The 24,885-nt window shown below is 54.9% G+C and overlaps 1 protein-coding gene across 5 annotated transcripts; it reads right to left on the reverse strand.

Moving 5' to 3' along the window:
- Positions 1–14: 14 nt before the first annotated feature.
- KLC4 (kinesin light chain 4) lies at positions 15–24,007 on the reverse strand. Of its 5 annotated transcripts, none has more exons than XM_050895236.1 (16): positions 23,720–24,007; positions 15,680–15,946; positions 15,257–15,487; positions 14,807–14,885; positions 14,492–14,717; positions 14,090–14,174; positions 13,596–13,697; positions 13,097–13,270; positions 12,839–12,938; positions 12,224–12,276; positions 9,375–9,442; positions 9,184–9,292; positions 8,238–8,387; positions 1,305–1,429; positions 1,139–1,196; positions 15–623 (listed from the first exon to the last, which is right to left on the reverse strand). In XM_050895236.1, exons 2-16 carry the CDS (start codon positions 15,926–15,928, stop codon positions 534–536), a joined length of 1,899 nt encoding a protein of 632 aa, XP_050751193.1. In that variant the 5' UTR covers positions 15,929–15,946; positions 23,720–24,007; the 3' UTR covers positions 15–533. The 5 variants fall into 5 exon arrangements, with proteins under 5 accessions (XP_050751193.1, XP_050751194.1, XP_050751192.1 ...); XM_050895237.1 differs by having other exon boundaries at positions 8,265–8,387; positions 14,087–14,174; XM_050895235.1 differs by having other exon boundaries at positions 14,087–14,174.
- Between the last annotated feature and the right edge of the window lie 878 nt (positions 24,008–24,885).

Here is a 24,885-nt window from a genome sequence, read left to right on the forward strand (position 1 = left end):
CTTCTAGGGTCGGCTTTATTTAATAAAATAAAGTACAGCAATCAACCAACTGGCGGAGAATCCACGCACGGCCGCCCCCCACCCACACTCCCCAGCGCCCTGCTCCTCCTTCGCCACAGCTGGGGCACGCGGCCGGGCAGGGCCGGGTGCGGCCTGGGGCACTCCCGCCGCTGCCCCGGCCGGGGGTGCCGCCGCCGGGCGTACAAGGCTGCCCCACTTCCACCGGACTGGCATTGCTACCTGGCTAGCGTGTGCGACTGGTGCCGAGCGTGCTGCCACCGAAGCTGCCGGCCCTGGGTGTGCAGCAGAGGAGCATGCGTGCAGGCTGCGATTCCCAAACTAGCTAGGGCCTCCCAGCCCCCATAAGCCCATCTGGGGCCCCAGGCTGGATAGGCAGACAGTGGCACAAGAGCCAGTGATGGGGAAAAAAGAGCAGTTGAGGTGGGGAGGGTGCCGGGTGCTGCCCCGTGCAGCGCAAAGCTGTGGTGCGCCAGCAGCAGAGCGGCCAAATGCAGGGGGCACCTGCAGCCGGGTCAGTTGGAGGAGAGCAGGGAGCTGTGGGAGGACAGGTCCATGCTGCTGGCGCTGAGGCCTCTACTCTCTGCACGGAGGCCTTGGGTGCCCTGGAAAATACATCGCCTGTGAGGACCAGCACCTGCAATCCACACCCCTGCCCCAAAGCTGCCAACCCCACCTCCTGCACCCCTTGCCTTGCAAGCCAGGACTCCCCCAGTGCCGTTATCAGCCACATTAGGTGCCACCTCTGCACTCCCTACTCCCATTCTGTGGCTGGAGGGCTTGCTGAGCTCAGCAGGCAGGGAGATGGTTGCTTGGAGGCAACACTTCCAGTTTTGGAGCTATGAACTCAGAAGAGGGGCTGCACAGCTGCCCAGGAGGTGCAGTGCAGGCACCAGCCCAGGCCACCGCTTGGGAAGGCAGAGTAGCTCCAGCCCTGCACAGCATCAGAGTACATCTGCATGGATGAACGCCTCTGGTGAAGTCTTGGGCACTGCATGTGTGGCCCACTGTGCCCCTCTGCCTGTGTTGCTGGACACAGCCACTGTAGCCAGCTGCGGCCACACAGCCCCCACCCCAGCACCCATTCCTGCAACAGCCCTGCTGCCCACCCAGTGCTTACCTCAAACGAAGCATCGCTAGACTTGTGCAGGTAATTTAATGAGGCAGCTCGTTTCATGCTACAAGAAAGCAGAGGAGAGCAGGTGTGATCTTGTGCCTGGCCAGACCCCGACCCCCAAGGTAGCAGGGCCCCCGCCCACCCTGGCCGTCACAGCCCTGGTCCCTACCTGGTGTTCCTGGGCTCCAGGGGACCATTGCCCTGCAGCTTCTTGACCAACATCTCACTGCTCCGCCGTATCACATCCCGGATTTTCCCCAAAGAGCTGCTTCGCTGGAGGGTGCCACTGCCATCCTGAACACAGAGACACAAGCCGGGGCAACGGCTGAGTGGCACTAATCAGGCTCTAGCATGCTGCAGATGAGTGGCCAGGACCTGAGCTTGGCTCCAAACACCCTCTTGCCCACTTGCACTGAGGATTTAGCCTTGGCCCAGAGCAGGCTTACTGCTCACTACATGGCTCCCCCTCACCCTGGTTCTTCATGGGACACGATGAGCATGGAGTCAGGGACCCCCACCACCATGGCCTGGCTCCTCCAGACCAATCCTCCCTCCTGCCTGGTACAAGCCCAACACAGCCAGGCTGCTGACCTGCACCAGGCCACCAGCACAAACGGCACTGGCATCCCCACAGCCCTGCTCAAACATGGCATAGCTCCATCACCTGCAACAGCTCAGGCAGGAGCTACCAAGGAAGTCCCGGTGGCCAGGGAAGCACCAAGCCCTGATGGGAGCCCCAAGCTTGGGGGTGCTTTTGTCAGGGCAGGACATGCTGCTAGAATGTTCATTTCAAGGACTCCCTCCTCATTTGCTGCTGGCTGGAGACTATCCTCCCCCTCCCCTTACCCTTCCTCACCATGCCATTGCTATTCCTCCTCTGCAGCACTTGTCCTGATGCACATCCTGGTCCTGCATGCCGGGCCCGCAGGCTCACTCATATCAGACAGGACCAGCCTACATGCACGCATGGCCTTGTCCCACCTCAAACACCCTCAAAATGATGAGCTTTGAGCCTGCTGAGCAATTCAGGCAGCTCCATCTGGGATGCATTCATTTGGCTGCACCAACATTGTGTTGCCAAGCAGGCACCACTCTCCTTGGCTCCCAAACTTTAGCTGCGCCCAGCCTTGCTAGCTGCCCCAGGGTGGTACCTTGCAGGGGTTTCTTTACAGCTGCCTGCTTTTTCCAAAGACCAAAACCAGCCCTAAATCTTGTTCCCCAGCCCGCTTCCTCCCATGTGCCCACAAAGGTCTGCAGTACTCAGGAAGGCACTCTCAGCTCTTGACAGGCTCTAGCCCATCTCCTGCATTTAGCTCCACATGCATGCAAGGCACAGGCTGCTAGCATGACACCACCTCATGCCACTGTGCCATCATGGCACCAAGCTCTTCCCCTGTGGCCAGGCATGCTCATTACACAAGGTTGTGGCACCACTGCTGATGTGGAGTTACTTTTGCTCTGATGGCCTGATAACAGCAGTCCTCCCTGCTCCTGATCCCAATGGCCCCTGGCACATCAGGGCAGAAGAAACAGAGATAAGGCAACTGCAAAAGCCCTTTGCTCCTTACGAGCATGTGTGGGAGCCCCTTTGTACCTCTCCAGATGACCAAAATTCCCTGGGGCCCAGGCTGGCAGCAGCGATTACCCCAGGACTCTCCATGCAGCTCTGCAGGTAAGCAGGGTCTCTGCCTTAGGCCAGTCACCTCCTTGTGCTGACCCCTACAGGTTGTGGCCATAGGGAAGGCTTTTCCAACACTTCCCTGCTCCAATGACCCAAAGCTGATACAGCCCTAGACCCTTCTCCAACAGCTGAACAGGACTCTTCCTACCAGCAAACCTTTCTCCTGGTATTCATCTCATCCCTTCTTGGATAAGCCAAGTGCATTGAACCTCTTCACTTTCTCATCAGGATGAGGAGTTTCCAAACTGGGAGCCATGTGCTGTTGCTGCAAGGGACCCACTCAGGAATGCAGAGAGCACCAAAAGTATTAGCAAGGTAAACAATTCGACTCCTGCACCAGGCATCCTGGGCAGGTTTTGGAGGAGCTGGCCATCCATATGTGACACTAGCAGAGACAGAGATAGGGGTGGGGTGTCTTTTGCCTCCCCATCAGACTTGCACTGGGTCACCACCCTCCCATGCCAGGCACTGTTCCTTTTGCCAGGGCACACAAGCCGGGGGTGGAGCAGGGAACACAGCTGAGGCAGGGCAGCGGGACCATGGTACAAGGGCAGCAGGATCCAGCCAGGAAGTATGCTCTGGGGTCAGGGCTGGAGGATGGAGCCACATCTCCCCAGCTACAGTGATGCAGACTGACTGCAGATCAACACCAGAACCAAATGCTACTGCACGCTGGGTTAAAAATAGCCTCCCTTCTCTCCCCACTGCCTTTTCTGCAGAGCTATTTTTAACCCAGAACATTTATGGGGCTTGGTTTACCGCAGAGCCCCCACCTCATTGCACCCACCAGGATGAGAGCACTCAAAGAAAAAGAAGCAGCTCCACCACTGAGCCACTCTCCACTGCATGTTCCCACCCTGCCTGCTGCATGGAGGCAGAGGACTTGGGCAGGATTTGGACACATGGAGCTCAGCACTGGGGGACACAATGGGGTATTTCTCTGGCTAATGGAAACACCTGTTGGGGAAGGCCCAAGCTCAGACATCCCAGGGCAGCCCTGCCACACACGGCTACAGAGCTAAGGTTAATAGCAACCCCAGTTCGGAGGTTAGGGAGAGGCACAGTGGAGTTGGGCCCCTCATCTCCAATGCTCAGCCTAGCAGAGGTGCCCTGGGGGCAGCACATCCCCCTGCACACACACAGACACCAAGCACCCCCACACCTGCTCCAGCAGCATTTGCACCCGCCACCCCAAGGCTGACCGACGCTGGCCTACAGAGCATGGAAAGAAGCACAGGGCAGCGGTTTGGGTCTGTCTACCTTTAATCAGAGGTATGGTTGTTACAGCACCAGGTCCAGGACATGGCAAAACACAGGGGCAGGTGGCACTGAGGCCTGAATGCACCCTGCACTGGGGACTCTCCAGGAACATGGAGCAGCGCTGGGAGAGAGAGGCAGGGAAGGCACAGCCCTAGAACACTCAGCTCTGGGCTCCACACCCCATGGTCCTGAGGACAAACCTCCTTTCAGCAAGCACAAGCTCCCAGGGGAGCAGCATGCATGTGCCCCAAGGCCTCTGCATCACCACAGGAAAGCCAGGCCCAGACAGACACAAGCACATTTAGTATCACAACCTCCCAGATGACTAGCATGAGAGAAACTACCTAGCTAAATAAATAAAGGGGTGTCCTGCGCTAGCCTCTGGGCTCTATCCTGCTGGCTGCAGCCTCCCCAGCTTTCTTCCCAGGTAGGAGGGCAAGGGAGGTTCACTTCTTACAGGAGATGGGATGAGGGTGTGCACCCAAGGATGTAAGGCTCAAGGCAGTGGTGGTCTGGCCCTGGGAAACATCCCCTTTCCCAGTAGGGACCAACAGCACCAGATCCTGTGCAGGCCTAGAGTCCCAGAGGCACTGAGCCACCCCAACACAGACCCAGAGTCAGCACTGTATTCCTAGCAATAACAGGGTTACAGATTTCCCACCCACTTGGCTAGGGACAGCCAGACAGCTAGTCACAGCCCCAGGGACCACGCCTGGCAAGCCAGGTCCTGTGTTCAAGAATTGCACTCCTTCACAAGCAACCTGGCCCCTTCTCCTCCTGTGGAAACCTCCCTCCAGCCATCCCATCTGCCCCCACATGCTCAGAGCACCCCAAGCCCCAGCTCTTCTTTTCCTCGCATCCTTCTTTGCACCTCCTTTTTCCCCCAACCACTCTGTTCCAAACCAGCCCATTCCCCATCTCAGCCACTTCTAATGGCCTGGGGCCTGGCCCCTTGCAGAAAAGTTCTGCTTTCCTCCTAGTCTTCCTCAGCCTCCAAGGAACAGCGAACAGCTTCACTCCCACCTCTCCCTCTCCCAGCAGCCACACCTGGGGACCCTGGAGCCCAACAGGGAGCAATTAATCCCTTAATGCCATCAGGTGAGGAACTCTGCTACAGCATCAGTCAGGAGGTTGCAAGCAAACATGCTTGTCCTGGCAGGTCCCTGTTCCATGCACGGCGCTTGGCTGTCACTCCCTCACCTTGTCTTCGATGTACAGTAGCTATGGGCTGCCCTACATTCCTGTGCCCCTGCAGAGAGACTCACATGCTGCCCCTGGGTTGCAGACCTCTGGAGGGAGGAGGATAGTAAGACAGGGACTGCCCTGTGCTGCAGGGAGAGCCCAGCTCACCAGTGGCCAGCGCAGGTTTGCTACAAGGCACTAACATCAGCTAAGCCTACAGGGAAGAAAACAACTGGGCACATGACAGCCCTGCCAAGGCCAGGCCTCTCTGTCCCAAAACAGCCCCCCATCTTCGTGCCTCCATCCTGGCCCCTACAGAGATGGAGGGAACAACCTAGGAGGGTTGAGGATGTCTAATGATGGTGGAGTCAGCATGCCTGGAGTGAAGACAATCCCCTGCAGGCCTAGTCCCCAGGGATGTGCAAGGGCAGGCTGGGGATCAGGGCATGCAAGGGGACGGTGGCCCGTCACCCTGGCCTAGGGGAGCAGGCAGCTCCTCGCAGATTCTTCCTGCTCTTGCTGGCCATGGGACTGGAGCTGGGCCACGTGGCCAGGCACTCCTCTGCAGGCATCGCGGTGCCCTCGCGCGCCGGGAGGGTTGGGGGACTGGCGTGGAGTTCTTGCCGAGGAAGGAGGGATGGTGTGGAGGAAAAGTCGGAAGATACAACACAAGCATCCAGGTGATTGCGGTGGAGGGGAAAGAGGGAGTCTCGGGAGGCATTTAAGCCTAGTGCACAGAGAGGAGAAAGACACAATTTACAAGGCCATGAGGTTGTAGGTCACCCAGGGAGCGGGTGGGGCAGGGCCCAGGCTGCATGCAGAGACAATGGGCCACATCTGGGCAGGGAAGGAGTCTTGTGAGGCTGGAACAGCAGGCTCATATCTTTGCCAGCATACTCTAGCAGGCTGGCAGGAACAGCTAGCTCAGGGAGGAACAGCCTGGGCCTCCTGCACTGAGGGCTCCCTGCTCCTGGGCCTTGGGCACGGGGTGCCTGCCAAGGCCTCAGCACCACTGAGCTGGTGCCATCCCTGCTCTCCCAGCCCGGACCCTGGCTCTCCCAGCCCAATTACCTGGCCAGCAAGTAGCTGGCCCAGGTCCTGGGGTGCTTCCAGAGCTGCCCTTGGCAGCAGGGCACAGAGGTTGCTGGCACCCTGGGGGCTCCCATGGCCCTACCTGCAGCAGCTGACAGCTAAGGGATGGCAGCAGAGACTGCCCTGAGGCAACACGTCGGAGGTCTCTAGACCAGCACAGGGAACAACTGGCTGTGACAGACAGGAACAGCGGGAGCTGCCTCAACCTTCTTTTTGGGGAGCTGCAGCCCAGTGCAGGGCTGCTGGCTGGCTATGTGTGCAGGAGGCTGGAAAAGGCACCGAGCATCATCTGGCAGCAGCCGTGTCCCCTAGGGTGCTGGCCTAGCCCTCAAACCCTCTATCTACAGCTGGCTGGGCCAGGGAAGCCCTGCCAAGCCCCCTGGGGAAAGGTCATATGAGCAGGGACTATCCCTGTTGGCTGGGTCAAGCTGGAGGAGAGGGTGACATTGCCTTGGGATGATCAGCTCAGAGACTGTCAGGAAGGTCTCCCAGACCATCACCAGTGAAAAATGATCACCCAATAGCAAACACAGCCAGGAGAAACTGCAGAGACACCAGCCAGGACAGATACCAGGTGATCCTAATCCAAACCTGCAGCCCTCCCTCTATGCTTGTCTAGCCTCTCTACTAATGGGGAGGGCCCAGGGTTGGTGCCTTGCCAGGGCTAGGACCCTCTTCACTCCTGATGCCAAGAGCTGGGACAGAGGACAGCCCCACATCTGGCAGAGCTGCCAGGTCCCCTCCAGCCACCTGCTGGGTACAATCCACAATCAAGAGAGCCAGCAGGCTTCAGGCTTGGGTGTTGAGGGGCTGTCATGGCAACAGGGAAGAGGAAGGAGGAAGGGAGGGAGCTCATGCGGGTAGGGATAGAGCCAAGCAGGGTGGGGAAGGGTTAGTGACAGCAGATGTGAGGGGGCAGCGAAGGATTCTGTGTGCTCAGTGTGTCGACTGTGCCAGGCCGCAACAACCCCTGGGTACCCACTCTACGCTCTCAACTAGAGTTTGCAGGCGTAACAGTAAGCATTAACAGCTCTAGCAGCCCTTGAGCCAAGCACCCACCAGCACCATGCTCACTTGCCGCCTCTTCTCCATCCTTCTCCTTGCAGAAGACAAAAGGCACCTGTCTCAGAGCTGGACCACTACCTTTCTCCAAACTCAGCGCTAGTGACCAAAGTGCCCCTCAGTCTCAGAGCAAGCCTAGACAGGCTCAGGTCGCCCTGTCTGTGCCTCAGCTAACACCAGCCTCTTTTGCCACCACTGGTCAGCCTGGCCTGGCATCCCGCAAAGACCTGCCTCTTACCACCTCTGCTTGGCCAGAGCCCACAGAGGGCATGAGACCAGGAGAGGGGGGACAGCAAAGACGCTGGCTGCAGACTATTCCCATGCCCTGCAGTCACTCAGTCACAGACACACCAGGCACATACACACACACACACAACCCTCCCCAGGCTCAGCATCGCCTGTGGCGCAATGCAGGACAGACAGCCAAGTTGCTCACAGAAGCTGTGTGGGCCCGAGGTGAGGCCAATGCTCTCAGCCAGGGCCTCAAGAGGGGAGCAGAAGGGAGAGATGTTAATAAGGTTGCAAGGCTAAGATTAAGGGCACACCAGGACCAGCTCATGCTGTGCATTGCTAGGGCCTGGCAGCCCCCTGGAAGCAGGAGCCCTCAGCTGGGGATATCTGGCCTGTACATCAGAAGGCAGGCCCAGACACGCACCTTTGTGGGCTGCCTGGCTCATGCCGAGAAAGAGGGGAAGGAAGTGTGCAGGGAACAAATGGAGACAGACAAGGATGCCACGACAGGCCACGCAGGGACAGCCCTGAGCCAGGCTGTCCCTTCCCTCTGGCAGCCAGCTGAGGCCATTCTTGATGGTGTCTTGTACTTACCCCGCTCCATTCCACGCCCATACTCACTTCCTCGCTACCGTCTGTGGCATTCTCATACTTGACGCTGCCCCCCAGGCTCCGACGTCTCTCTGTACCATTGCCCTCCTTCAGGATCTCCACCACCTTCGTCTGGTTGATTGGGTCAATGCCCTGCAAGTAGAAAGGGATAAGGAAGCATCACGTTTTGCCCTTCTGTGTTCTTTCCCTCTAGCGATCTGCTGTGCCATCACTGTGCTTGGTCCTGTCCCCTCTCTTGGCCATTGCCCCATCTCCAGCACAAGAAGGATGGAGCCAAATGCCATCCTGCACTTAGCAGTCCCTATTTGGGTTCCCAGCTCAGTGAGCCCCCCACCAAGCCATAAATCACCCTGGGGGACAAGTGCTTGCTACCCTAAAGCTGACAGCTTTTTTTCTTCACATTTTGGTGTGTGAAGGTTTCTGCTGTCCTTCAGTCTTTGTACTAGGTGCTTACAGCTCCTGCTTTATTATTTGAGGACTGAGAGTTCAGGGTGAGAGGTACTCTAAGAAATCCCTAGTGTGTTCCCTGGACAAAAAATTAGTAGGAAGATGACATCTCAGTGAGTGCAGATCTCCTCAGTAGCTTACAAAACCCAGTAACCTGCCCTAATCCAGCTGCAGTATTTCTGCACTCAGAGCCATGCTTTCTCCCCCACATGTACACACAGACATCTGCTCCATCCATGCACGCATGCACATGCACAGCCCCACATATGTACACACGTGTGTACCCCTGCACAAATGCCACCCCAGCCACCAAGGTGCTCTGGTGTCGTGGGAATGTAAATCAAGGATATTAGAGGCTGCAAGGCCCAGGAGAGTCCCTCACCACACCCCAAGCCAAATGCTGTGCCATGACCCGCCACCCCAAGCCCCACAATGGAGCCCTGGTGGAGCCTTCCACCAGGGAAGGTCCCTCTGGGGTTACCTGCCGCCGAGAGCGAACTGCACACTCCTCCAAGGTCTCAGCTGCCTCTAGCTTGCCCTGGCGTCGGTACAGCGCACCCAGGTTCCTCAGAGTGGTATTCACAGTTGGGCTGTAGTAATAGATGGAAGGTGAGTGGGAGCCCCGGGGCCACCCTCTCCAGAGCCCACAGCTGCCCACGAACCACCTCTTACCTGCTAACCTTACAGGCCTTGTACCAGCCGCCATACTCAGCGTAGGGAGCACTGTCTCTGTGCTTGCTCTACAGGGTGAGGAGAGATGAGAGCTGTTAGCCCCATGCCTACTGCCGTTCTCTGGCCTGTGCTCTCCCACTGGGTGCCAGGGTCAGGCCCCAGGCAGCACTCCCACACCAGCCCAGCCTTTGGAAACACAATGTGCAAATGCAGTGATTAAGTCCAGCAGGTTCCTGGAGGGAAACCAGATTTGGTCCACAAGTAGAAGTCACATCCCCCTCCCAGCAGGGAGCATAATCCCATCTCCTTGCCCCTTCCATGGTACCAAAGGCAGCAGGGACAACACAGCCCATCATCACGGCGCTCTGGAGGACATGACACCCCACCCCCCCACCCCCGCCCCGCATGCAAAAAGGAGACAAAAACACACCAACCAACAAAAACCCCATAGGCACACCAGGCAGCATGGGCACTAAATCCCTCAGCCCTGGCTAGCAAAGGAATCAGCCAGCCACATCCAAGCCTTCTGCCTGCAAGGTCAGGCCTGCCCCATAGAAGCTCAGCCCAGCTAGCTGTCTCCTTTCCATGCCCAGCCTTTGCACCCCAAAGCTGGCTGGCTGGCCCCACCACAGCCAGGAGCAAAGAGGCTGCTGGCTAGAGCAACAGGAGAGGGGGCAGAGCTTGATGCTCAAGGAGAAAGATCTAGGGCCAGGACAACCCACTCTGCAGGGCACTAGCTGCCAGCCAGCATTGCCCTGGGTCAGTAAGGACCACAGCATCTGCAGGCAGAAATCGCCGCTGCTGCAGTAGCAGGGCTGCCTGTTCACACACTGTGCACCCTGGTGTGTGGCAAGCACTTGGGGGTGTGCCATGCCCCTGGCTCTGCACCCACAGGCCACATGGGCTGGGCAGGAAGCACCTAGCCCAGCAGGGCTGCTCTCACCAAGCCGGTGCAGGGGGCCACTGCTCCACAGCAGGAGTTTCCCTCTGGCAAGGGCTCTAGCCCAGAAGAAACTGTCTTCACAGGGACGATTTTCTTATTCAGTCCCACAGCACTTCTCAGATCTTTACCCCACATACTGGAGTCTCCCTGAGCCATAGGCACACATGGGTTTCCTTGTGCCAGAGCCTACACAGCCTGGGCAGGCCCCAGGGACAGGAGAGCTCATCAGGACTCAAAACACCTCTGAAGCTTGTGTAGGGGCAGCCCTAAGAGGGTGGCTGAACCTGAGGATAGAGGTGTCAAATCCCCTGGGACAGAAAGAGCCTCGCAGGCCAGGGCTGCCAGCTGTGCCCAGGGCTGCCTGCTGCTGGCACGAGCTGGCCTCCCCCTGCAGCCACTGAGAGCAAAGGGAAAGAGGGGTGAGGGAAAAAAAAGAAGTGAAGCTCTGCAAGGGAGCTTTGATCCTTTTTAATAGATGTGGAAACACAGCACAAAGCAGAGCGCAGCAGCCCCACCCCTGGGCCAGCAGTACAAGCAGGTCTGTGGTTACTGCCACCTGGCCAGAAAGACCATGTCAACCATACCGTGCCATGGGGCATGGGCACAGTCGCCCTGGGGACAGGAGCCCCAGGGGCAGGGAAAGAGGCTCAGCCCTTGCCCCAGGCTGTAAAATGAATCTCATTCCAACTGCAGGTCCTGAGCCTGTTCTCTTGCCCCACAGCAAAGCTTGCGCTATCTGGAGCATAGCTTCACACTACAACTATCTACTTTTGACCTCTTAATTCTCCAAAGATACCACTAGAAGTGTCTCAATCCCAGAGGGGGCAAGGGGAGCCTGGTCTCTACTCCAACTTTGATTTCTCTTGCATAGGATGGTGCCATAGCAAGTGTGATTTCTTTGCAGCAGAGTCTTCATAGGGCAGCAATCGGAGCAGTGCAAGACAGAGCTGAGCACTGCCCTGCACGGGGACCACACAGAACGGTTCAATAGGAAGACATAGCATGCTGGTGGGAGGCAGCTGCTAGTGCTCTGCTCTTAGGACTCGTAGGATGGGACTGATAAGTCACTAAGCCAAGCCTGCCAGCCTGCTGTCTGAGCCCGTGTAGGGATGGGGCCTGCTCTGAGGGCAAAGAAAAAGGAGAAAGACAGTGTCTGCTCCCACTGCAGCTACAGGACTAGACCAGAGCCCTTCATTCTCACCTGCCAAAAAGCAGGTGAGGTCTTAGGCTTGGGAAAAGCAGAGACAGGACTCAGCTGCATTTATCAGCTGAGCAGAGAGCAGGGCCTGGGCAACAGGAGCAACAGTTTCTTTGCCTCTCAGCCTAGTCCAAGGCAAGCACAACCCATGTCTATCCTCTTTCAGAGGCCAGCTAGGACATAGAACAGCTAGGGCGTGCCCTATGCAGAGATCTTTTTCAGGAGGTTTAGCTCCATTTCCTAAGCAAGGTGATGGCAGCAGTTTCTTCGTGACCTCCATTTTTCCCCAGGCAGCCTTAGGGCTGCTTCAGAAGCGGGTTGTGCTCTGGGTACTAGCAGCTCTGGAATAGAGTGCCAAGGCCCTGCAGCACAACCCTCTGCCATCTTCCATCATCTGCATGCCCTAGAGGGATCACTAAAGCAGAAAGAGAGCGCAAGCAGCCACGGCTGAGAGGCTGAACAACCCCCTGCCCCAGGAAGGGCATCAAGCTCTCTGATGGGCCTTCCCTCCCTGGTGGCCCAAGGAGCAGCCATGCTCTCTCCCCACACTCCAGACCCCTCCTGGCCTTCATCAGTGGCCATGGCAGCTCTTCAGACTGCAAGAAGGAGGGTCTGGCTGTGATAAGAGAGGATCAAAACCCCTGGATCTCCTTCCCCTCCCAGGGCTCTTGCTGCTATCAACAGGCAGCACCAGCAGCTCAGACTCACCTTGCTCATCTCCTCTCTCTCCTCCGCATGCATCCAGATTGGCTTGTGTTCATCTGTGCGGGGAAGAATGCAAGACAGCGCCGCTCACCACCTCAGCCTGTTGCTCTGCCACTTCCACTGGGGCTCTGCCTCCTACACAGCCCAGCACTCTGTCCCCAGAGCCAGCAGCTCACCAGAGGGAAGTGATAAGGCTTCCAGATTCCCCTGATCCCTGGGCCAGAGCCCCAAGAAATACAACTGACATTGCAAGGGCAGGACAGGGAAAGGAAGGAACAAGTTCTCCCATGGGGGAATACCTGTGCCAGGTGTACAGGAGAAACTTCAGCCTATGCCTGGGAATGATTGTGCCACTTGCTATTCCCCCTTTTAGCCACAACTATTCCCAACCTGGCAAAGACTGACAACTAGAGCTCTCCAAGACCCCTTCTGAGAGAAGAGGTGGAGTAGCATAACTCACTAGAATGGCAGTTTCTCAAGAGCTGCCCAAAGCAGGGGCCCTGCAAGGCATCCCGTCCCTCTGCCAGGGGGACACCAGAACCAGCTAAGTCTGGGCTGAGAGCCAGGATACCAAACTGCTCATACTTCCCCTGCCCCTACAGCTTCTGCTGTACAAACCATCCACAGAGCCAAATTCCTTCACGTGAGCACGGGTAAGGATCTCCTTATACAGCACCTCTGCATCTTTGTATTTGCCTTGCTTCAGGTAACAGGAGGCCTGCAAGCAAGAAAACAGCTCCAGTCCCACTGGGCAACACAGATTAACTCTGCCCCCCTCTTGCAGCTATCTCTCTGCATCTTCCAAGCACCAAGCAATGCCCACCTTTCCCACAGCACCACTCCCCATCCCCACATGGCCCCTCCCCAGGGTCTCACCAGGTTGTTCTTGGTCTTGGCCACGTTGGGGTCATCAGGACCCAGGCAGCTCTCGTAGATCTCCAGGGCCCGGCAGTAATAGTACTCCACCTCATCATACTTGCCCTGGTTCTGGCACAGCAGGGCTAGATTGTTCAGCTGCTTGGCCACATCAGGATGGTCTTTGCCTAGGACCTGGGTAAACAAAAGAAGAGAAGCCACAAAAAGTCAACTCTTAAAGACTGCAGTGGACTCCTGGAGTTAGTAGACACTGTAGTCCCTCCAGGACATGCCTATGTCAGACAGAAGCCAAGGACTAGGGAGGTAAAGAGGAGAAATTCCAGCTTCCACCTCCTGGCAGGCCTCTCTAAGGCTGCAAACACTGGAGACACAGGAAGAGTGGTGGCAGAATCAGCAGCCGAAGAGACTAGGTAGGTCCTGGATCTCCCAGGTGCAGTGAAGTAATGAGGGAAAACCCTCAGGGGGAGCTGGAAGGCAGGAGCGCGTGGGAGACCAGTACCTTCTCACGGATCTCCAGGGCTCGCTTACACAGTGGCTCTGCTTCTTTGTACTTCCCTCTCTTGCCGTAGAGAACAGCCAGGTTGTTCAAAGTTGCTGCCACCTGCAGAGACATAAGCTTCTCCATGAAACAAAGCAGAATCCAGTGGGACCAAACAAGGGGTGCAAGCAGCAGTAACAGTGACTGTCCCATTTCCTTCATGCCTGCAGCACAGCTGATTCCAAAGAGAAGGAGGTCCAGAGGCAGAAGGCTACCCTGACTACATCGCAGGATCCAGAAGCCAACTCCTGACAGGCCGTACTGCACAAGACAGCAGGAAATACTGAAGCAGTAAAACAGACCCCCACACCACGTGAACAGCACCCCTCACATCACAGAGCACACTGCTGTCCTTGGCAGTCCAGCTGTAGACACACCATGAGGGCACCACTCTAGCCCCAGCGGCACCCACAGGTCAAGAGAAGTGACTGAAAGAGGAGGGAGACACTCACCGCTGGGTGGTCTTTGCCCAGAGTCTTCTCACGGATGGAGAGCGCATCATTCAAGAGGTGTGCTGCCTCTTTGTATTTATTCTGATCCCTGCAGCGCAAAGTCAACCAGTTATTCGGGATTTGGACACCCCAGCCCATAGCAAGCAGAACAGCAAACAGCAGTCCTCCTTCCACACAGATCCAGCCCCCACAGCCCTTTCATTTCTCCATTCCTCCGTACCTTAGTGAGTCCCTAGTTATATCGGGGAGTTTGGCGGTCCAAACACCTCATCTGTGCCAAAACCTTTTTGAAAGGCAAACCACTGGAAGCTGGGGGAGCTCCCTGTCACCAGAATGTGCTGTCCTGGTAAACAGGAGAGGCAGAAAGCTGTCCTGGCCCAGTCCTGCCCTCCCCACCATGCTTACCTGTACACTAGTGCCAGGATGTTGAGCATGGTGGCCACATCAGGGTGATCGTGGCCTGATGTCTTCTCCAGGTCCTCCAGTGCCTGCTTGCAGAGCGGCACAGCCACCTCATAGCGTCCCTGTGAGGCATACTGGATGACAAGGTTGTGGAGGGTGCGCAAGCGTGCGGGAATCTCATAGCCTCCCTGCTGGGCAGCTGCCACTGCACTGCTATGCTGGTGGGGCACTGCAGGCACAGAGAAGTAAACAGGGGCACTGTTGGCACAGCAGGCTTGAACAGAGACAGCCAGCAACCATGCATGAGCAAACACTTACATCCAGGACCATGCTCCTCCTCCTCATTCGGGAACAGATCATCCAGAGAGTCCTTGGTGGAGTCACCCTCCTTCTCCTCCTGAGAGGATGGGAATCACAATACTGTTGGTTCTCAGAGGAGACAGCAGAAGCCTGGGCTGAGTCAGCCGCCAAACTCTCCTCCCTGCTGCAGCCCACCAACACCCTCAACTTCCCCTGTTGTCTCTGCCACCATCTTCCCCCCCCCCCCCCAAAACTAATAAAGTCAGATTTCCCCAGTACATCCTGGCATGCTACTCCATGTTATTCCAGAGACTCTGCTCCATGCAGGCTCCCTTTATTGACAGGCATTGCTGTGCACGGTAGCTGGGAAGGAGCAAAATCCAGGGCAACGCTATCACACCTAGGCAATCCTGCTGGTCCAACCTCCCCCACCCCCAAAGGTGGCTGCTCAACAGGACTAGGGCATACCGAAGGCGAGACATCCTCATCGTACTTCTTTAGCTGGTTCATGAACTCAAGGTGTTTCTTCTCCTCCTCCAGCTGAGCCACGGTTTGTTCACTGCGCTGCAGCTTCTGCTGGGTGTTGGCAAGCTCGTCACGCAGCCACTGGTTCTCTTGGCACAGTCTCCGCACCTGAGCACGCAGCTTCTGCTTCTCTGACTCCACGGCATTCAGATGGTTGGACAATGCCATCATCACCTTGTCAAGAGTCCCAGTCAGTAACTACCACAATCTTGTATCTCCCTTGCATGCTTAGGGCCCACCCTCAGGGTCACGCTGGCCTTCTACACTCAGCCCCTTGCTGCCCCTGCAGCTTATGGGAAATGGCCACATGCCTGCCTTCCCCTGTCAGTCCTGGGTAACACCTAGGGGGTCACCCACCACTCTCACCTGAGCTTCTCCAAGCCCCAGTTCAATCATCTCCACTGACTTGCGGAGCAGGTTGGACTTCTCATGCACAAGATTGGCTTCTTCATCTTTCTTCAGGCACTTGATGGTCTCCAGCAAACTGTGCAGGATGGAGTTGTGTTCATTCTTGAGTGCCTCCAGCCCTTGCATCACCAGCTTGGTATTGGAAATTATCTCCTCTTGGCTCAGCTTGTCCAGTTTCTCCTCCCTTGGGTACACCATGGTGGACATAGTCCTGCTCCTGCAGCCCTACACAGAGAGGCAGACAAAGCCTGAGCACCTCAGTGCTGTTTCAGAGAGCCACAGCCAGACACAAGTGTCACAGCCTCCTTCAAGCAGTCAGAGACAGCGTTCAACTGGTTGCCTTACTCTAAGCCCTTCCCCTTCCTCTTCCGTCTCCCTTTGACGGCAGGCAGCTGTCAGGGCATGTGTCTCTGCTTTTGTGGCACAGAGTGCTGGCAACCAGTGCAGGTGGCACATGGGGACAGGAGACAAAAAGGCTAGAATCAGTGCTGACCTCCAACACCCCCACACTCCCAGCAGCAAGGAAAGCTGATTTAACTTCCATTTAAGAACAGAGATTTGTAGTTGGCAGCTGGGGTTGCAATGTGTACATCTCCTGCCCACAGACCACTGATGCAAGGAGGCTGTCAGAACTCAACACCTCTTCTGACTGCAGAAGAAAGTGGAGGGATGCCAGCTCAAAGCTTTCTGCTTACTCAATGGAAAATCTCCTGGAAGAGCATCTCTCAGACAGGGAGGCATCAGTGGCCGTACTAGCCCAAACAAAAAATTCCCTGACCAGAAGAGTACACCCTGACAATCCCAGCCCTGCATGGAATGGCCATTGTGGCGATAAGGGACATAACACGGCCAGCATGAACTGATTCACAGTTGTGTGGGAAAGCTTACATATACCAACTGCTACAGTTACACTAGTGTAACCCTTGCAGGAGTGTCAGCTTGAAACACTAACAGCTTTTCCAGCTTCATTTACCTTGCTGCCAGCCCAAGGACTCCTCAGGATGGCATAGGAACTCTGTATTTCCTCCCTGTCCCATTCCCCCCAGATATACAGCAGGAGAGTACCAAGCTACTGCCTTTGCACAGGGACACCAAGTGCTACAGCCCACAATGTTAGCGTAGCTGCAAGATCCCTGCATAGAAAAGCCAGGAGCTAGGGAAACACAGCAGGCCAGAGGGCGAGAGACATGACAAGAAGGCAGGACCTCTTATAGCAGGTTGACAGTACACTGTCTGCTCCACGACTCACTCATCTAACTCTCTCTCAGCCTCCTCCACAGCTGGCCCACCCCAGCAGCCTCTTCACATTACTCAGCAACGGCAGGAAAGTCACCACCCACCTCGCTATCAGTCACTCCAAGGCCAGCCTCCTGCAGGGCTGAAGGCAGCCAGCTGCCCAGCAGCACCTCCTCGCCACCCGGAGCTGGCAGGAGGCACTGCAACCTGAGCACCCAGGGCCTGGCTGCCAGGAAGCTGGCAAACTGCCCAGGCACTATGCAGGAGGAGGTGGGGGAAGAGCTGCCAACAGATTTGTCTTTGTCCTCCTGCAGGACCCACCTCTGAGTGGTTTGAGCTCTTTGTTCAGCAGCAGCCTTGTGCCTGGTTTACTGAGCAAGCAGAAATGCTGCCCCAGGTACAGGAACAGAGAGAGCAGACCTCCTTCTTGGCAGGGCTCCTCTCCTCCCCAGCTGTGCACTCTGCCCAGGGAGGCTCAGGGCGATCCCCCAGCTCAGCTACCATCATCCCTGCCTGGGAGCGGGCCCTGAGCAATAGAGGGGCCCAGTTTCTTCCTCACTGCAGCACTGAAAGTGAAGATGGCGAACAGTGCTGGGGCAGTTGCTATAAGTACACACATCTCATTATACCCACCCATTTCCTCCTCTTTAGCCTCAACTCTTCCAGAAGTTCCTTGAGTTGTTTTATAGGCCCTAGCTCTCCTCTCAGCTCCTCTTTGGTTTCTGTTCCAGTGATGCACATCCATCCTCAGGAAGGCTCAGGAAGGGCAGCAAACTCTCAACACACAGCAGAGACCTTACTGAACCTCAGCAGGGCAGAAACACTTCATGTTTCTTGAAGACTGGGTTCCTGTTCATACCTTTGAGCAAGAGCCGAGTCCTCCCCCACCTACCCAAGAGTCACAATGCTGACTTCACATTCACTTCGTGATCCAGCATCAGCATGAACCCAGAGCCATACTTCACTGTATCCTTCACTTTTGGGTATCTGCCATGATCCGCATGCAGTTACCCTGTGGATTGAGCATTTTACACTGAAAAGTCTCATCTGGACTGTGACATTTCCCAGTTTGCTTTAGAGAAGACCATATGATAAGAATGGCATGAAAAACCTCACTAAGATCAAGATAGAGGGCATAGACTACTGTTTTGAAGAAAAGACTAGGCCTGTTGAGTTGGCTGCCACTCATATCCCGTCTTCCAAACTGATTCTCCAGGAACTGGCAGCTAAGCATTCTGGTCCATAATTCCCCTGGTTATTCTTTTTCCCACCTTTATAACACATCTGGGGGAGTGACCAAGGGCTAAAGCAACAAGGGAAGCCCTGCCTAAGGCAGACTTCTGCGGGTGAGCACAATTCAGGAAGAGATGTGCAACAATTCCCAGCTTCCAGCCTGGCAGCCCAAAGGATGCTAGCGCTGCCACATCTGGCAAAGCACTGTTGTGCTGCTCTGAAATGGGTCCAGACAGGCTCAACAGGCACTTACCTACTTCCACAGAAGCCAAGGTAACAACCGCTAAAGGGTGAAATGGCCCCGTCACTGGTTTCAGCTCATAAGGAAACACAGCCCCAAACTCAGAAACAGGGAAATCAGGAAATGGGAGTCCTCTGGAGCATAGGCAATGCTTGGGACACAAGGAGATACCCAGAAGCAGCCTCATACCCAGCGTACAACAAAACTACAGCTCTGCCCGAAGGCTCACAGAGCTGTGCAGCACACGTGCCTCTTCATCTGTCCCTCTGTGTACCGGGTCAGCTGTAAAATGCTGACAGTTTTCATGGAAGCATTACTTATGTTCATACAGAGATCTTGCTACCATCTTTAAAAAGTACAGTACAAATGCACTGGGAAGAGGAACATGTTACAAATGATGATAAAAAGCCACCAGAGCTTGCACCTTGCTAGATAACAGAGCCAGACAATACCCAGATCCATAGAAAATCAGCCTCATTAATTCCGCTGTGCACAGAACTACTCCTCAACTGAGAAATCGCTGAGCTGTGTGTTAAACCACCAGTGCCTCTACTGCAGCAACATCCTGTCTTTCTTCAGCCCTTCCAGCAGTAAAAGCTTCAAGCATTTCACAGGCCCCACAATCAACTTGTTTTTCAGAACTGTAAAGATTTCAGACTGAGAAGGGAAAATAATCAAAACATCCTGACCCACAGCACATCAGACTCATCCTACCCTGCAACTACATCCTCAGATCCTCAAAAACATACCAATACATACTCCTCTTCTCTCACTGGCTGTGCAAACACCTCTACGCAACTCTGGTCTTTCTGCCCTAGGATGACATCCTAGAAGCACAGCTCTGCTAGGTATCAACATGCTTCCAGTGCTCAGGGGTGGACAGGGGATTGTCCAGGCTGGACACAGGATGCAAAACCTGAGAACAGCACATGGGCTGTTCACTTTCAAGTACCAACAAGAAAACAAAGAGAAGACTGCACAAAAGTCACTTAAATGCTGCTACCTCTTGCACAGCAAAGAAAACCAACAAACACTGGTGGGAGCTGACTTCTTATCTCTCCAAATTGACAACTCTTCCCTACAGAGCCTTACTTCTAGCTCTCCCTAGTGCTGGCAGGTCTACACTCAGTGCCCAGCCCTTCAGAGAGGAAACATGCTCTATGGCAACCGACACCAAGGTCAGGCAGGCTGAGGCTGCTGTATAAGCACTCTTCCTACTCCCACACATTCAGTAAAGGGCACTGAGTGTCCTTTATCCAGGCAGAAAACACACTTGGAGGTTCCTGCAGAGAGCAGGGGAGACACCGTCATTTGCCTTTGGAAGGGGGAGGTTCAGACTGGAATAGGAAGAAAGAGTGCTTTTCCAATGCGTTCCTCGGGAGCTGGAGTGCCCAGCTCCTAGTTTATTCTGCTGCATTCCTCACAGCTCTGCAGGTGTCATGGCCCAGGTCTCCACCAGCATGTTTCTGCTCTAGCTGGCATGTCTTCCCTATTTACAGTGAGCTACTAGAATAGCCTGGCTTTCCGGCAACACCCATCTCCCCTCCCCTCCCCTGCTCTCATTTGGAGGAGTGCTGCAGGAAGACAGGGAAGGAACATGCATGCACTGAGCTTTGTAGCAGTTGCAGCAATCAGCTGGGAATCCATCAGCTCACACATCCTGCCAGGCAGAAACCTTCCTCCTGTATTCAAGTGCATAACCGGGAAATCACTGAGCATCAGCAATTTCAGCAGCCCACTTTTCTGCCTCTGAAAACTGCTCCCACATGCAAGAGCTTTAAGAGGAAAGAGCTGGAAGCTTCGCTGCTTCTATCTTAAACCCACAACAGCTGCCACAACAGAAACAAGGATGCCAGACTAAATGGATCCAAGTTACTCACAATCTGATGTGCATGAGGTCCTCTGTCACCATTTGTCTCTGGCTTATGAGTTTCTCCACCCTACTGCCAAAAAAGGGGGCACGTAGAGCCCCATCTTCCACCCGAAGTTCTTTCCCAACCCCAGCCTCCAGCCTGGACCTTTCTTGCACTGGACAGTCTAGAGAGTCAAACCAACACACAGAAGACTTCAAGTACCATAGAGACTGTTCTGTTGCAACTTCCTCCCTAATAAAAGAGTCTGGCTGTTGTATTACTTGGAAGGGATGCCTAGAGGTCTCTTAGAGGTCTCTGGTCCATCCCCTCACTCAAAGCAGGTATCTGATCAGGTATCTGTGTCTAGTCAAGGGCTGAATATCTCCCAAAACGGAGATCCCACAAGCTCTTCAGACCCCTGTCCCGTGGCTTAACCATCCTCATGCAGGAGGAAATAAAAAAAAAAATCCTCATCTGAATTCCTTAGATAAACTCCTTATTATATTTGCCTTTGTTGAACACCACTTCAGGACAAAGGGACCAGGCACCACAGCACTAGAAACTGACCCTAAGCCCAGAGGAAGGGAATGCAGCACATGCCTCCTTTCAGCAGGGTCCCATGTGGACAGGGTCCCTCTGTCCCAGAGCAAGAGAGGCAATGCAATCCACCTCCGGCAGCAGAGCAGGGAGTGGAGGCAAGGAGCTGTCCCCCCCACATTCTCCCATGCCCAAAAACCAGGACTCTCCTTAGTATCCAGGCACCCCCTCACATGGTTTTAAAGCCAATCTCCAAGCCAAGAAAGGCTTCACCCAACCAGCTTCCCCAAGCTTTAGAGTCATGTGTAACAGTACAAGTCGACTGTGCTGTTGGAAACAGCCCAGCCCTCCCTATCCCCTGGACAGGGATCAAGGCCAGGATTGCTTCTTTCAGCAGCAGCTGACACATGCTAGCTCTAGCTGAGTGTGAAGCTCCAGGAGTTTTTCTAGATACCGGAAGGCCTGTGTTGGGAAAGTCTGTGCTAACCAGCAGGCTGCAAGAGCCCCAGGGGCTTTTAACTAGGACTAAGGAACTAGATTTGCAGCTCAAGCGGAAGGGCTCTCCCACAAGGAGATAGGAGGCTCCCTTTATGCTCTTTCCCTTCAGGACTAAACACTCTTCTCTGCCCCAGGAGCTTCAGCTCCCCACCACCTACAGTCTCTAACAGAAAACACACAGTAGCATAACCTTCCTGAAACCTAGGGCAAGGTGGTGGTAAGCTGGCTTTACAGGGACTTGGCCACAGTGACTCAGGTTCACATCACTACAGAAAGGATCTGGGAGCTTCCCATCCCCCTCCCACTTTCAGGCCCATAGCTGGAAATGGGAAGTCAAAAGCTATAGGGTTTGTTCTGATTGACCAGAGCAAGCAATTCCTGTTACCAAAGCACGATCCAATTCCAATAAGCACATGTGCTCCGAGGAAGACAGAGGAGATGGTCTGTTTGGCTTTGAATCAGATCATTCATTCCGTTCAAGACCAGAAAGGTCTTACTCCTTTCATTCATTAGCGATCAAATAATACAGACATTGGAGGCAACAATGGTTAAAAAAACAACAAAACAACCAACCAACCAAAAAAAAAAAACCAAAACAGCACCAACGTGTGCCATTAGCAGAAAGCCATTCTGCTCCTTATTGCAGTTCATGCTGTTTACAACCCCAGCTGGCCAGGGAAACATGCACCTTTCAGCAGGCCACCGGAACCAGAACAGCAATCTTCACCACCCCCACCAGCAAGCTTGTGCTAGCACCTTCAGATCAGCTGATAAGTCCTTGTTTTTAAACTCTTGCTCATGTCTGCAGCAGCTCATCAAATTGATTCTGCATCTGCTGTGCCTGGGACTACAGTGGAACACCATTAAAACCTGTTTCCAGGCTAGCGGAGACAAGAGCTAAGCAGCTGGAATGAAGCCAGGACAAGCATCTCTTCCTAGCTTCAGGATCTGATTGGGAGTCTCACTCTATAAAAGACAGAGTGAGAGCCATTACCTTCCCCTGACAGCATGAAGTAGTATTAAAGCAGGCAGAATAATTCCCAGGAGCCAGTACCTCTGCAGGCATCTGTCTAATGTGAGGGCTATGCACTGGATGTGCCTCAGGAGTACAAGAGATGGCCAGGACGCAGCTGGGACCAGCAAGTGCCCTGGAGCCACTCTGCGTACACTGAAGGGCTCTGGAGTGCCCACACTCCCTCCACAGTGTACCTGGGGCAGCTGCAAAGACCAGCTGACTGCAGGCTGCAAGACTGAGCTATTATTTCCAGAAGCAAACAGGTCTTGTAAACCATAACAAGGCATCCAAATTCACAGAGACAAAGCTCTACCTGCATAATAAGCAAAGGATCTGTTTTACCTCTGGCTCTCCCAACTAGCCAGAGGTAAATCTCCTCTCCGTTCTTTGAGGAGCTATGTGGCTCTTTCCTAGCAAATCAAGCCTTTATCCAGCAACTCTGCCAAGGTCAAAATCTTGCCACGTGTCCTTTGTGCCCCAAGAGCCATTTTGGTATTTGGGGTTAATGCCGTTGTTCCTACCTAGACATTCCTCCAAAATAGCAGATGAGAGAACATGTGCTTCCTGCTCCTTCTGCCAATTACAGCAAAGCTCAGCCATGTTTATTTACCCTGTGTCTGAGCTGGCCAGATCTTTGACCCGATGCATGCTGAACACCACCCTCCTTCCCCTCACACAGAGGCGGGGGCAGCTGTTTTCCGTGTCTCCAAGGTGGCATGGGAGACAGGAGACCAAGGGCACTGGAGGAGACCTTAGCATGGAGCCACAAGAGAGTGCCAGATGCCAGCTATGCAAGACACAGGGAAGCCTGCGGTTGCTGGTAATGTGCTGCTGCCTCCCACCATTGTGCAAATTTCTCCCGGCTGCCTGGCCAAAGCATTCTGCTGCAACACCATCCCCCAGCCCTTCTTCAGACACCTCCTCCCAGCCGCATCCTCTCCCTCCCAGAAGCTTACCAGCAATTGCCCCCCCTGCCCCCCATCTTTGGTAGGGTGCACCTCCACTTCAGAACAGCTTAGTAAGCAGTTTATCAATGGGAGGAAGGTTTGGGGGAAACAAGGCTCTGAAAGTTTGAGAGCCATTGCTGTATGATAGGAGCTGCCTCCATCATCGTTTCTCTGGCTTTGTCTGGCAGCAGGAGGCACGCCCACTGCGTATCCTTGGGACAAGCAAGCCAGAGAAACCCCTTCATCCCTCAGTATCACCACAGAGAAACTCTGTGCCCACCTGGCTAACCGTAAGCTTCCCAAGGAGAAAAGTTTTCATCAGCTCTGCCCGAAATTGCACTTCAAAGCAGTCCTTTGTTACAGGACGGATGGGCACCCTGCCCGTCTCAGTCACTGGATGGGAATCCTCCCCCACCCCACACCGCAGAGGAGCAGTACCTGGCTGCCTGCAGCAGCTTGTCCAGCGTTGGCACTCCCGGAGGCCCCAGCACCACAGAGAAGCGCAGGCCACAGGGATGCACGGCTCCCACAGTGTCCGCCACGCTGCCCTCCGGTTCTAGCAGAAGCGCAGGCACCAGGCGCTCGGCAGCCAACCACACTGCAGCAGGGGGAGGGGAGGAGATGCAGCCAGGCTCCAGAAACAGGATGGTCAGACGCTCGCTCTCCTGGGAGCGCAGAAAGCGCCACGCAGGCCAAGCCCAGGGCTTCCTCCTCAGGGACCAACGGGAGCACCATGGAGCAGAGCAGAGTCCCCAGATGGCTGCCACATGCTGCCCAAGAGGCTCTACCCCACCATCGAGCTCCTGCTCAGACCACCAAAGTCATCCCTGCCCTACACCCAGCTAGATCTGCTCCATCCTACACTCAGTTTTGTGGCGACAGGTTTTACATCCTGTTTGGTATCACCCTCACCTGTGTCCCCACTGCTGACCCCATCCCAGCCCCTAAGGCCAAGCAGGTGGGGCTGCAGAGAACCCTCCAGCTGTGTGATTGCTATCGCTGTGCCTGTAGAAATGGCCAGATACAGGACAAGATCGTTGGGAGTAGTACTGTGTCAGCACTGCACAGTGCAGAGCTGGGCCAGGCACTGCCTGGAAGCGTTCATTCGATCTCTAGATGCTTTACGCAGAGAGAGGACAAACACCACAGCATCACAACATCCAATGTAGCCAGTGGATTGTTGCTATAACCATCCCATTCGTGGTAACACGCAACCTTCACAGTGCTCTCTACAATGTTTTGTGAGCCTCGGGAGGCATGCTGTTCTCAACTACCTACATCTGCCTGAGCCAGTGCTTCATCAGGATTCCTGTCCCTCCCCACAGGTTCCCCCAGAGGGGGAAGGGCTTCAGGTGTCCCAGGAGGGAGCCTAGCCATGTTGACATGCAGTCTCTATTGCCTCATCTCACAACACACGCTTCTTCACTAAAGCATCGTACTGTTCTCCCTTCCCTTCTCTAGCTCTTGAGGGCAAATCTGGCTGGCTATGGGGTACATATGGCTACAGTATGGTTAAAAAAAAATTCATGCAGGGTGCAAACACGTATTATTTATCTTACACTGAAAGCCATTCCTGGCAGTGAAGACAGAGCCTAATTATAGAG

This window comes from Gymnogyps californianus, chromosome 3 (assembly GCF_018139145.2).
Source record: "Gymnogyps californianus isolate 813 chromosome 3, ASM1813914v2, whole genome shotgun sequence".
Lineage (NCBI taxonomy): Eukaryota > Metazoa > Chordata > Aves > Accipitriformes > Cathartidae > Gymnogyps > Gymnogyps californianus.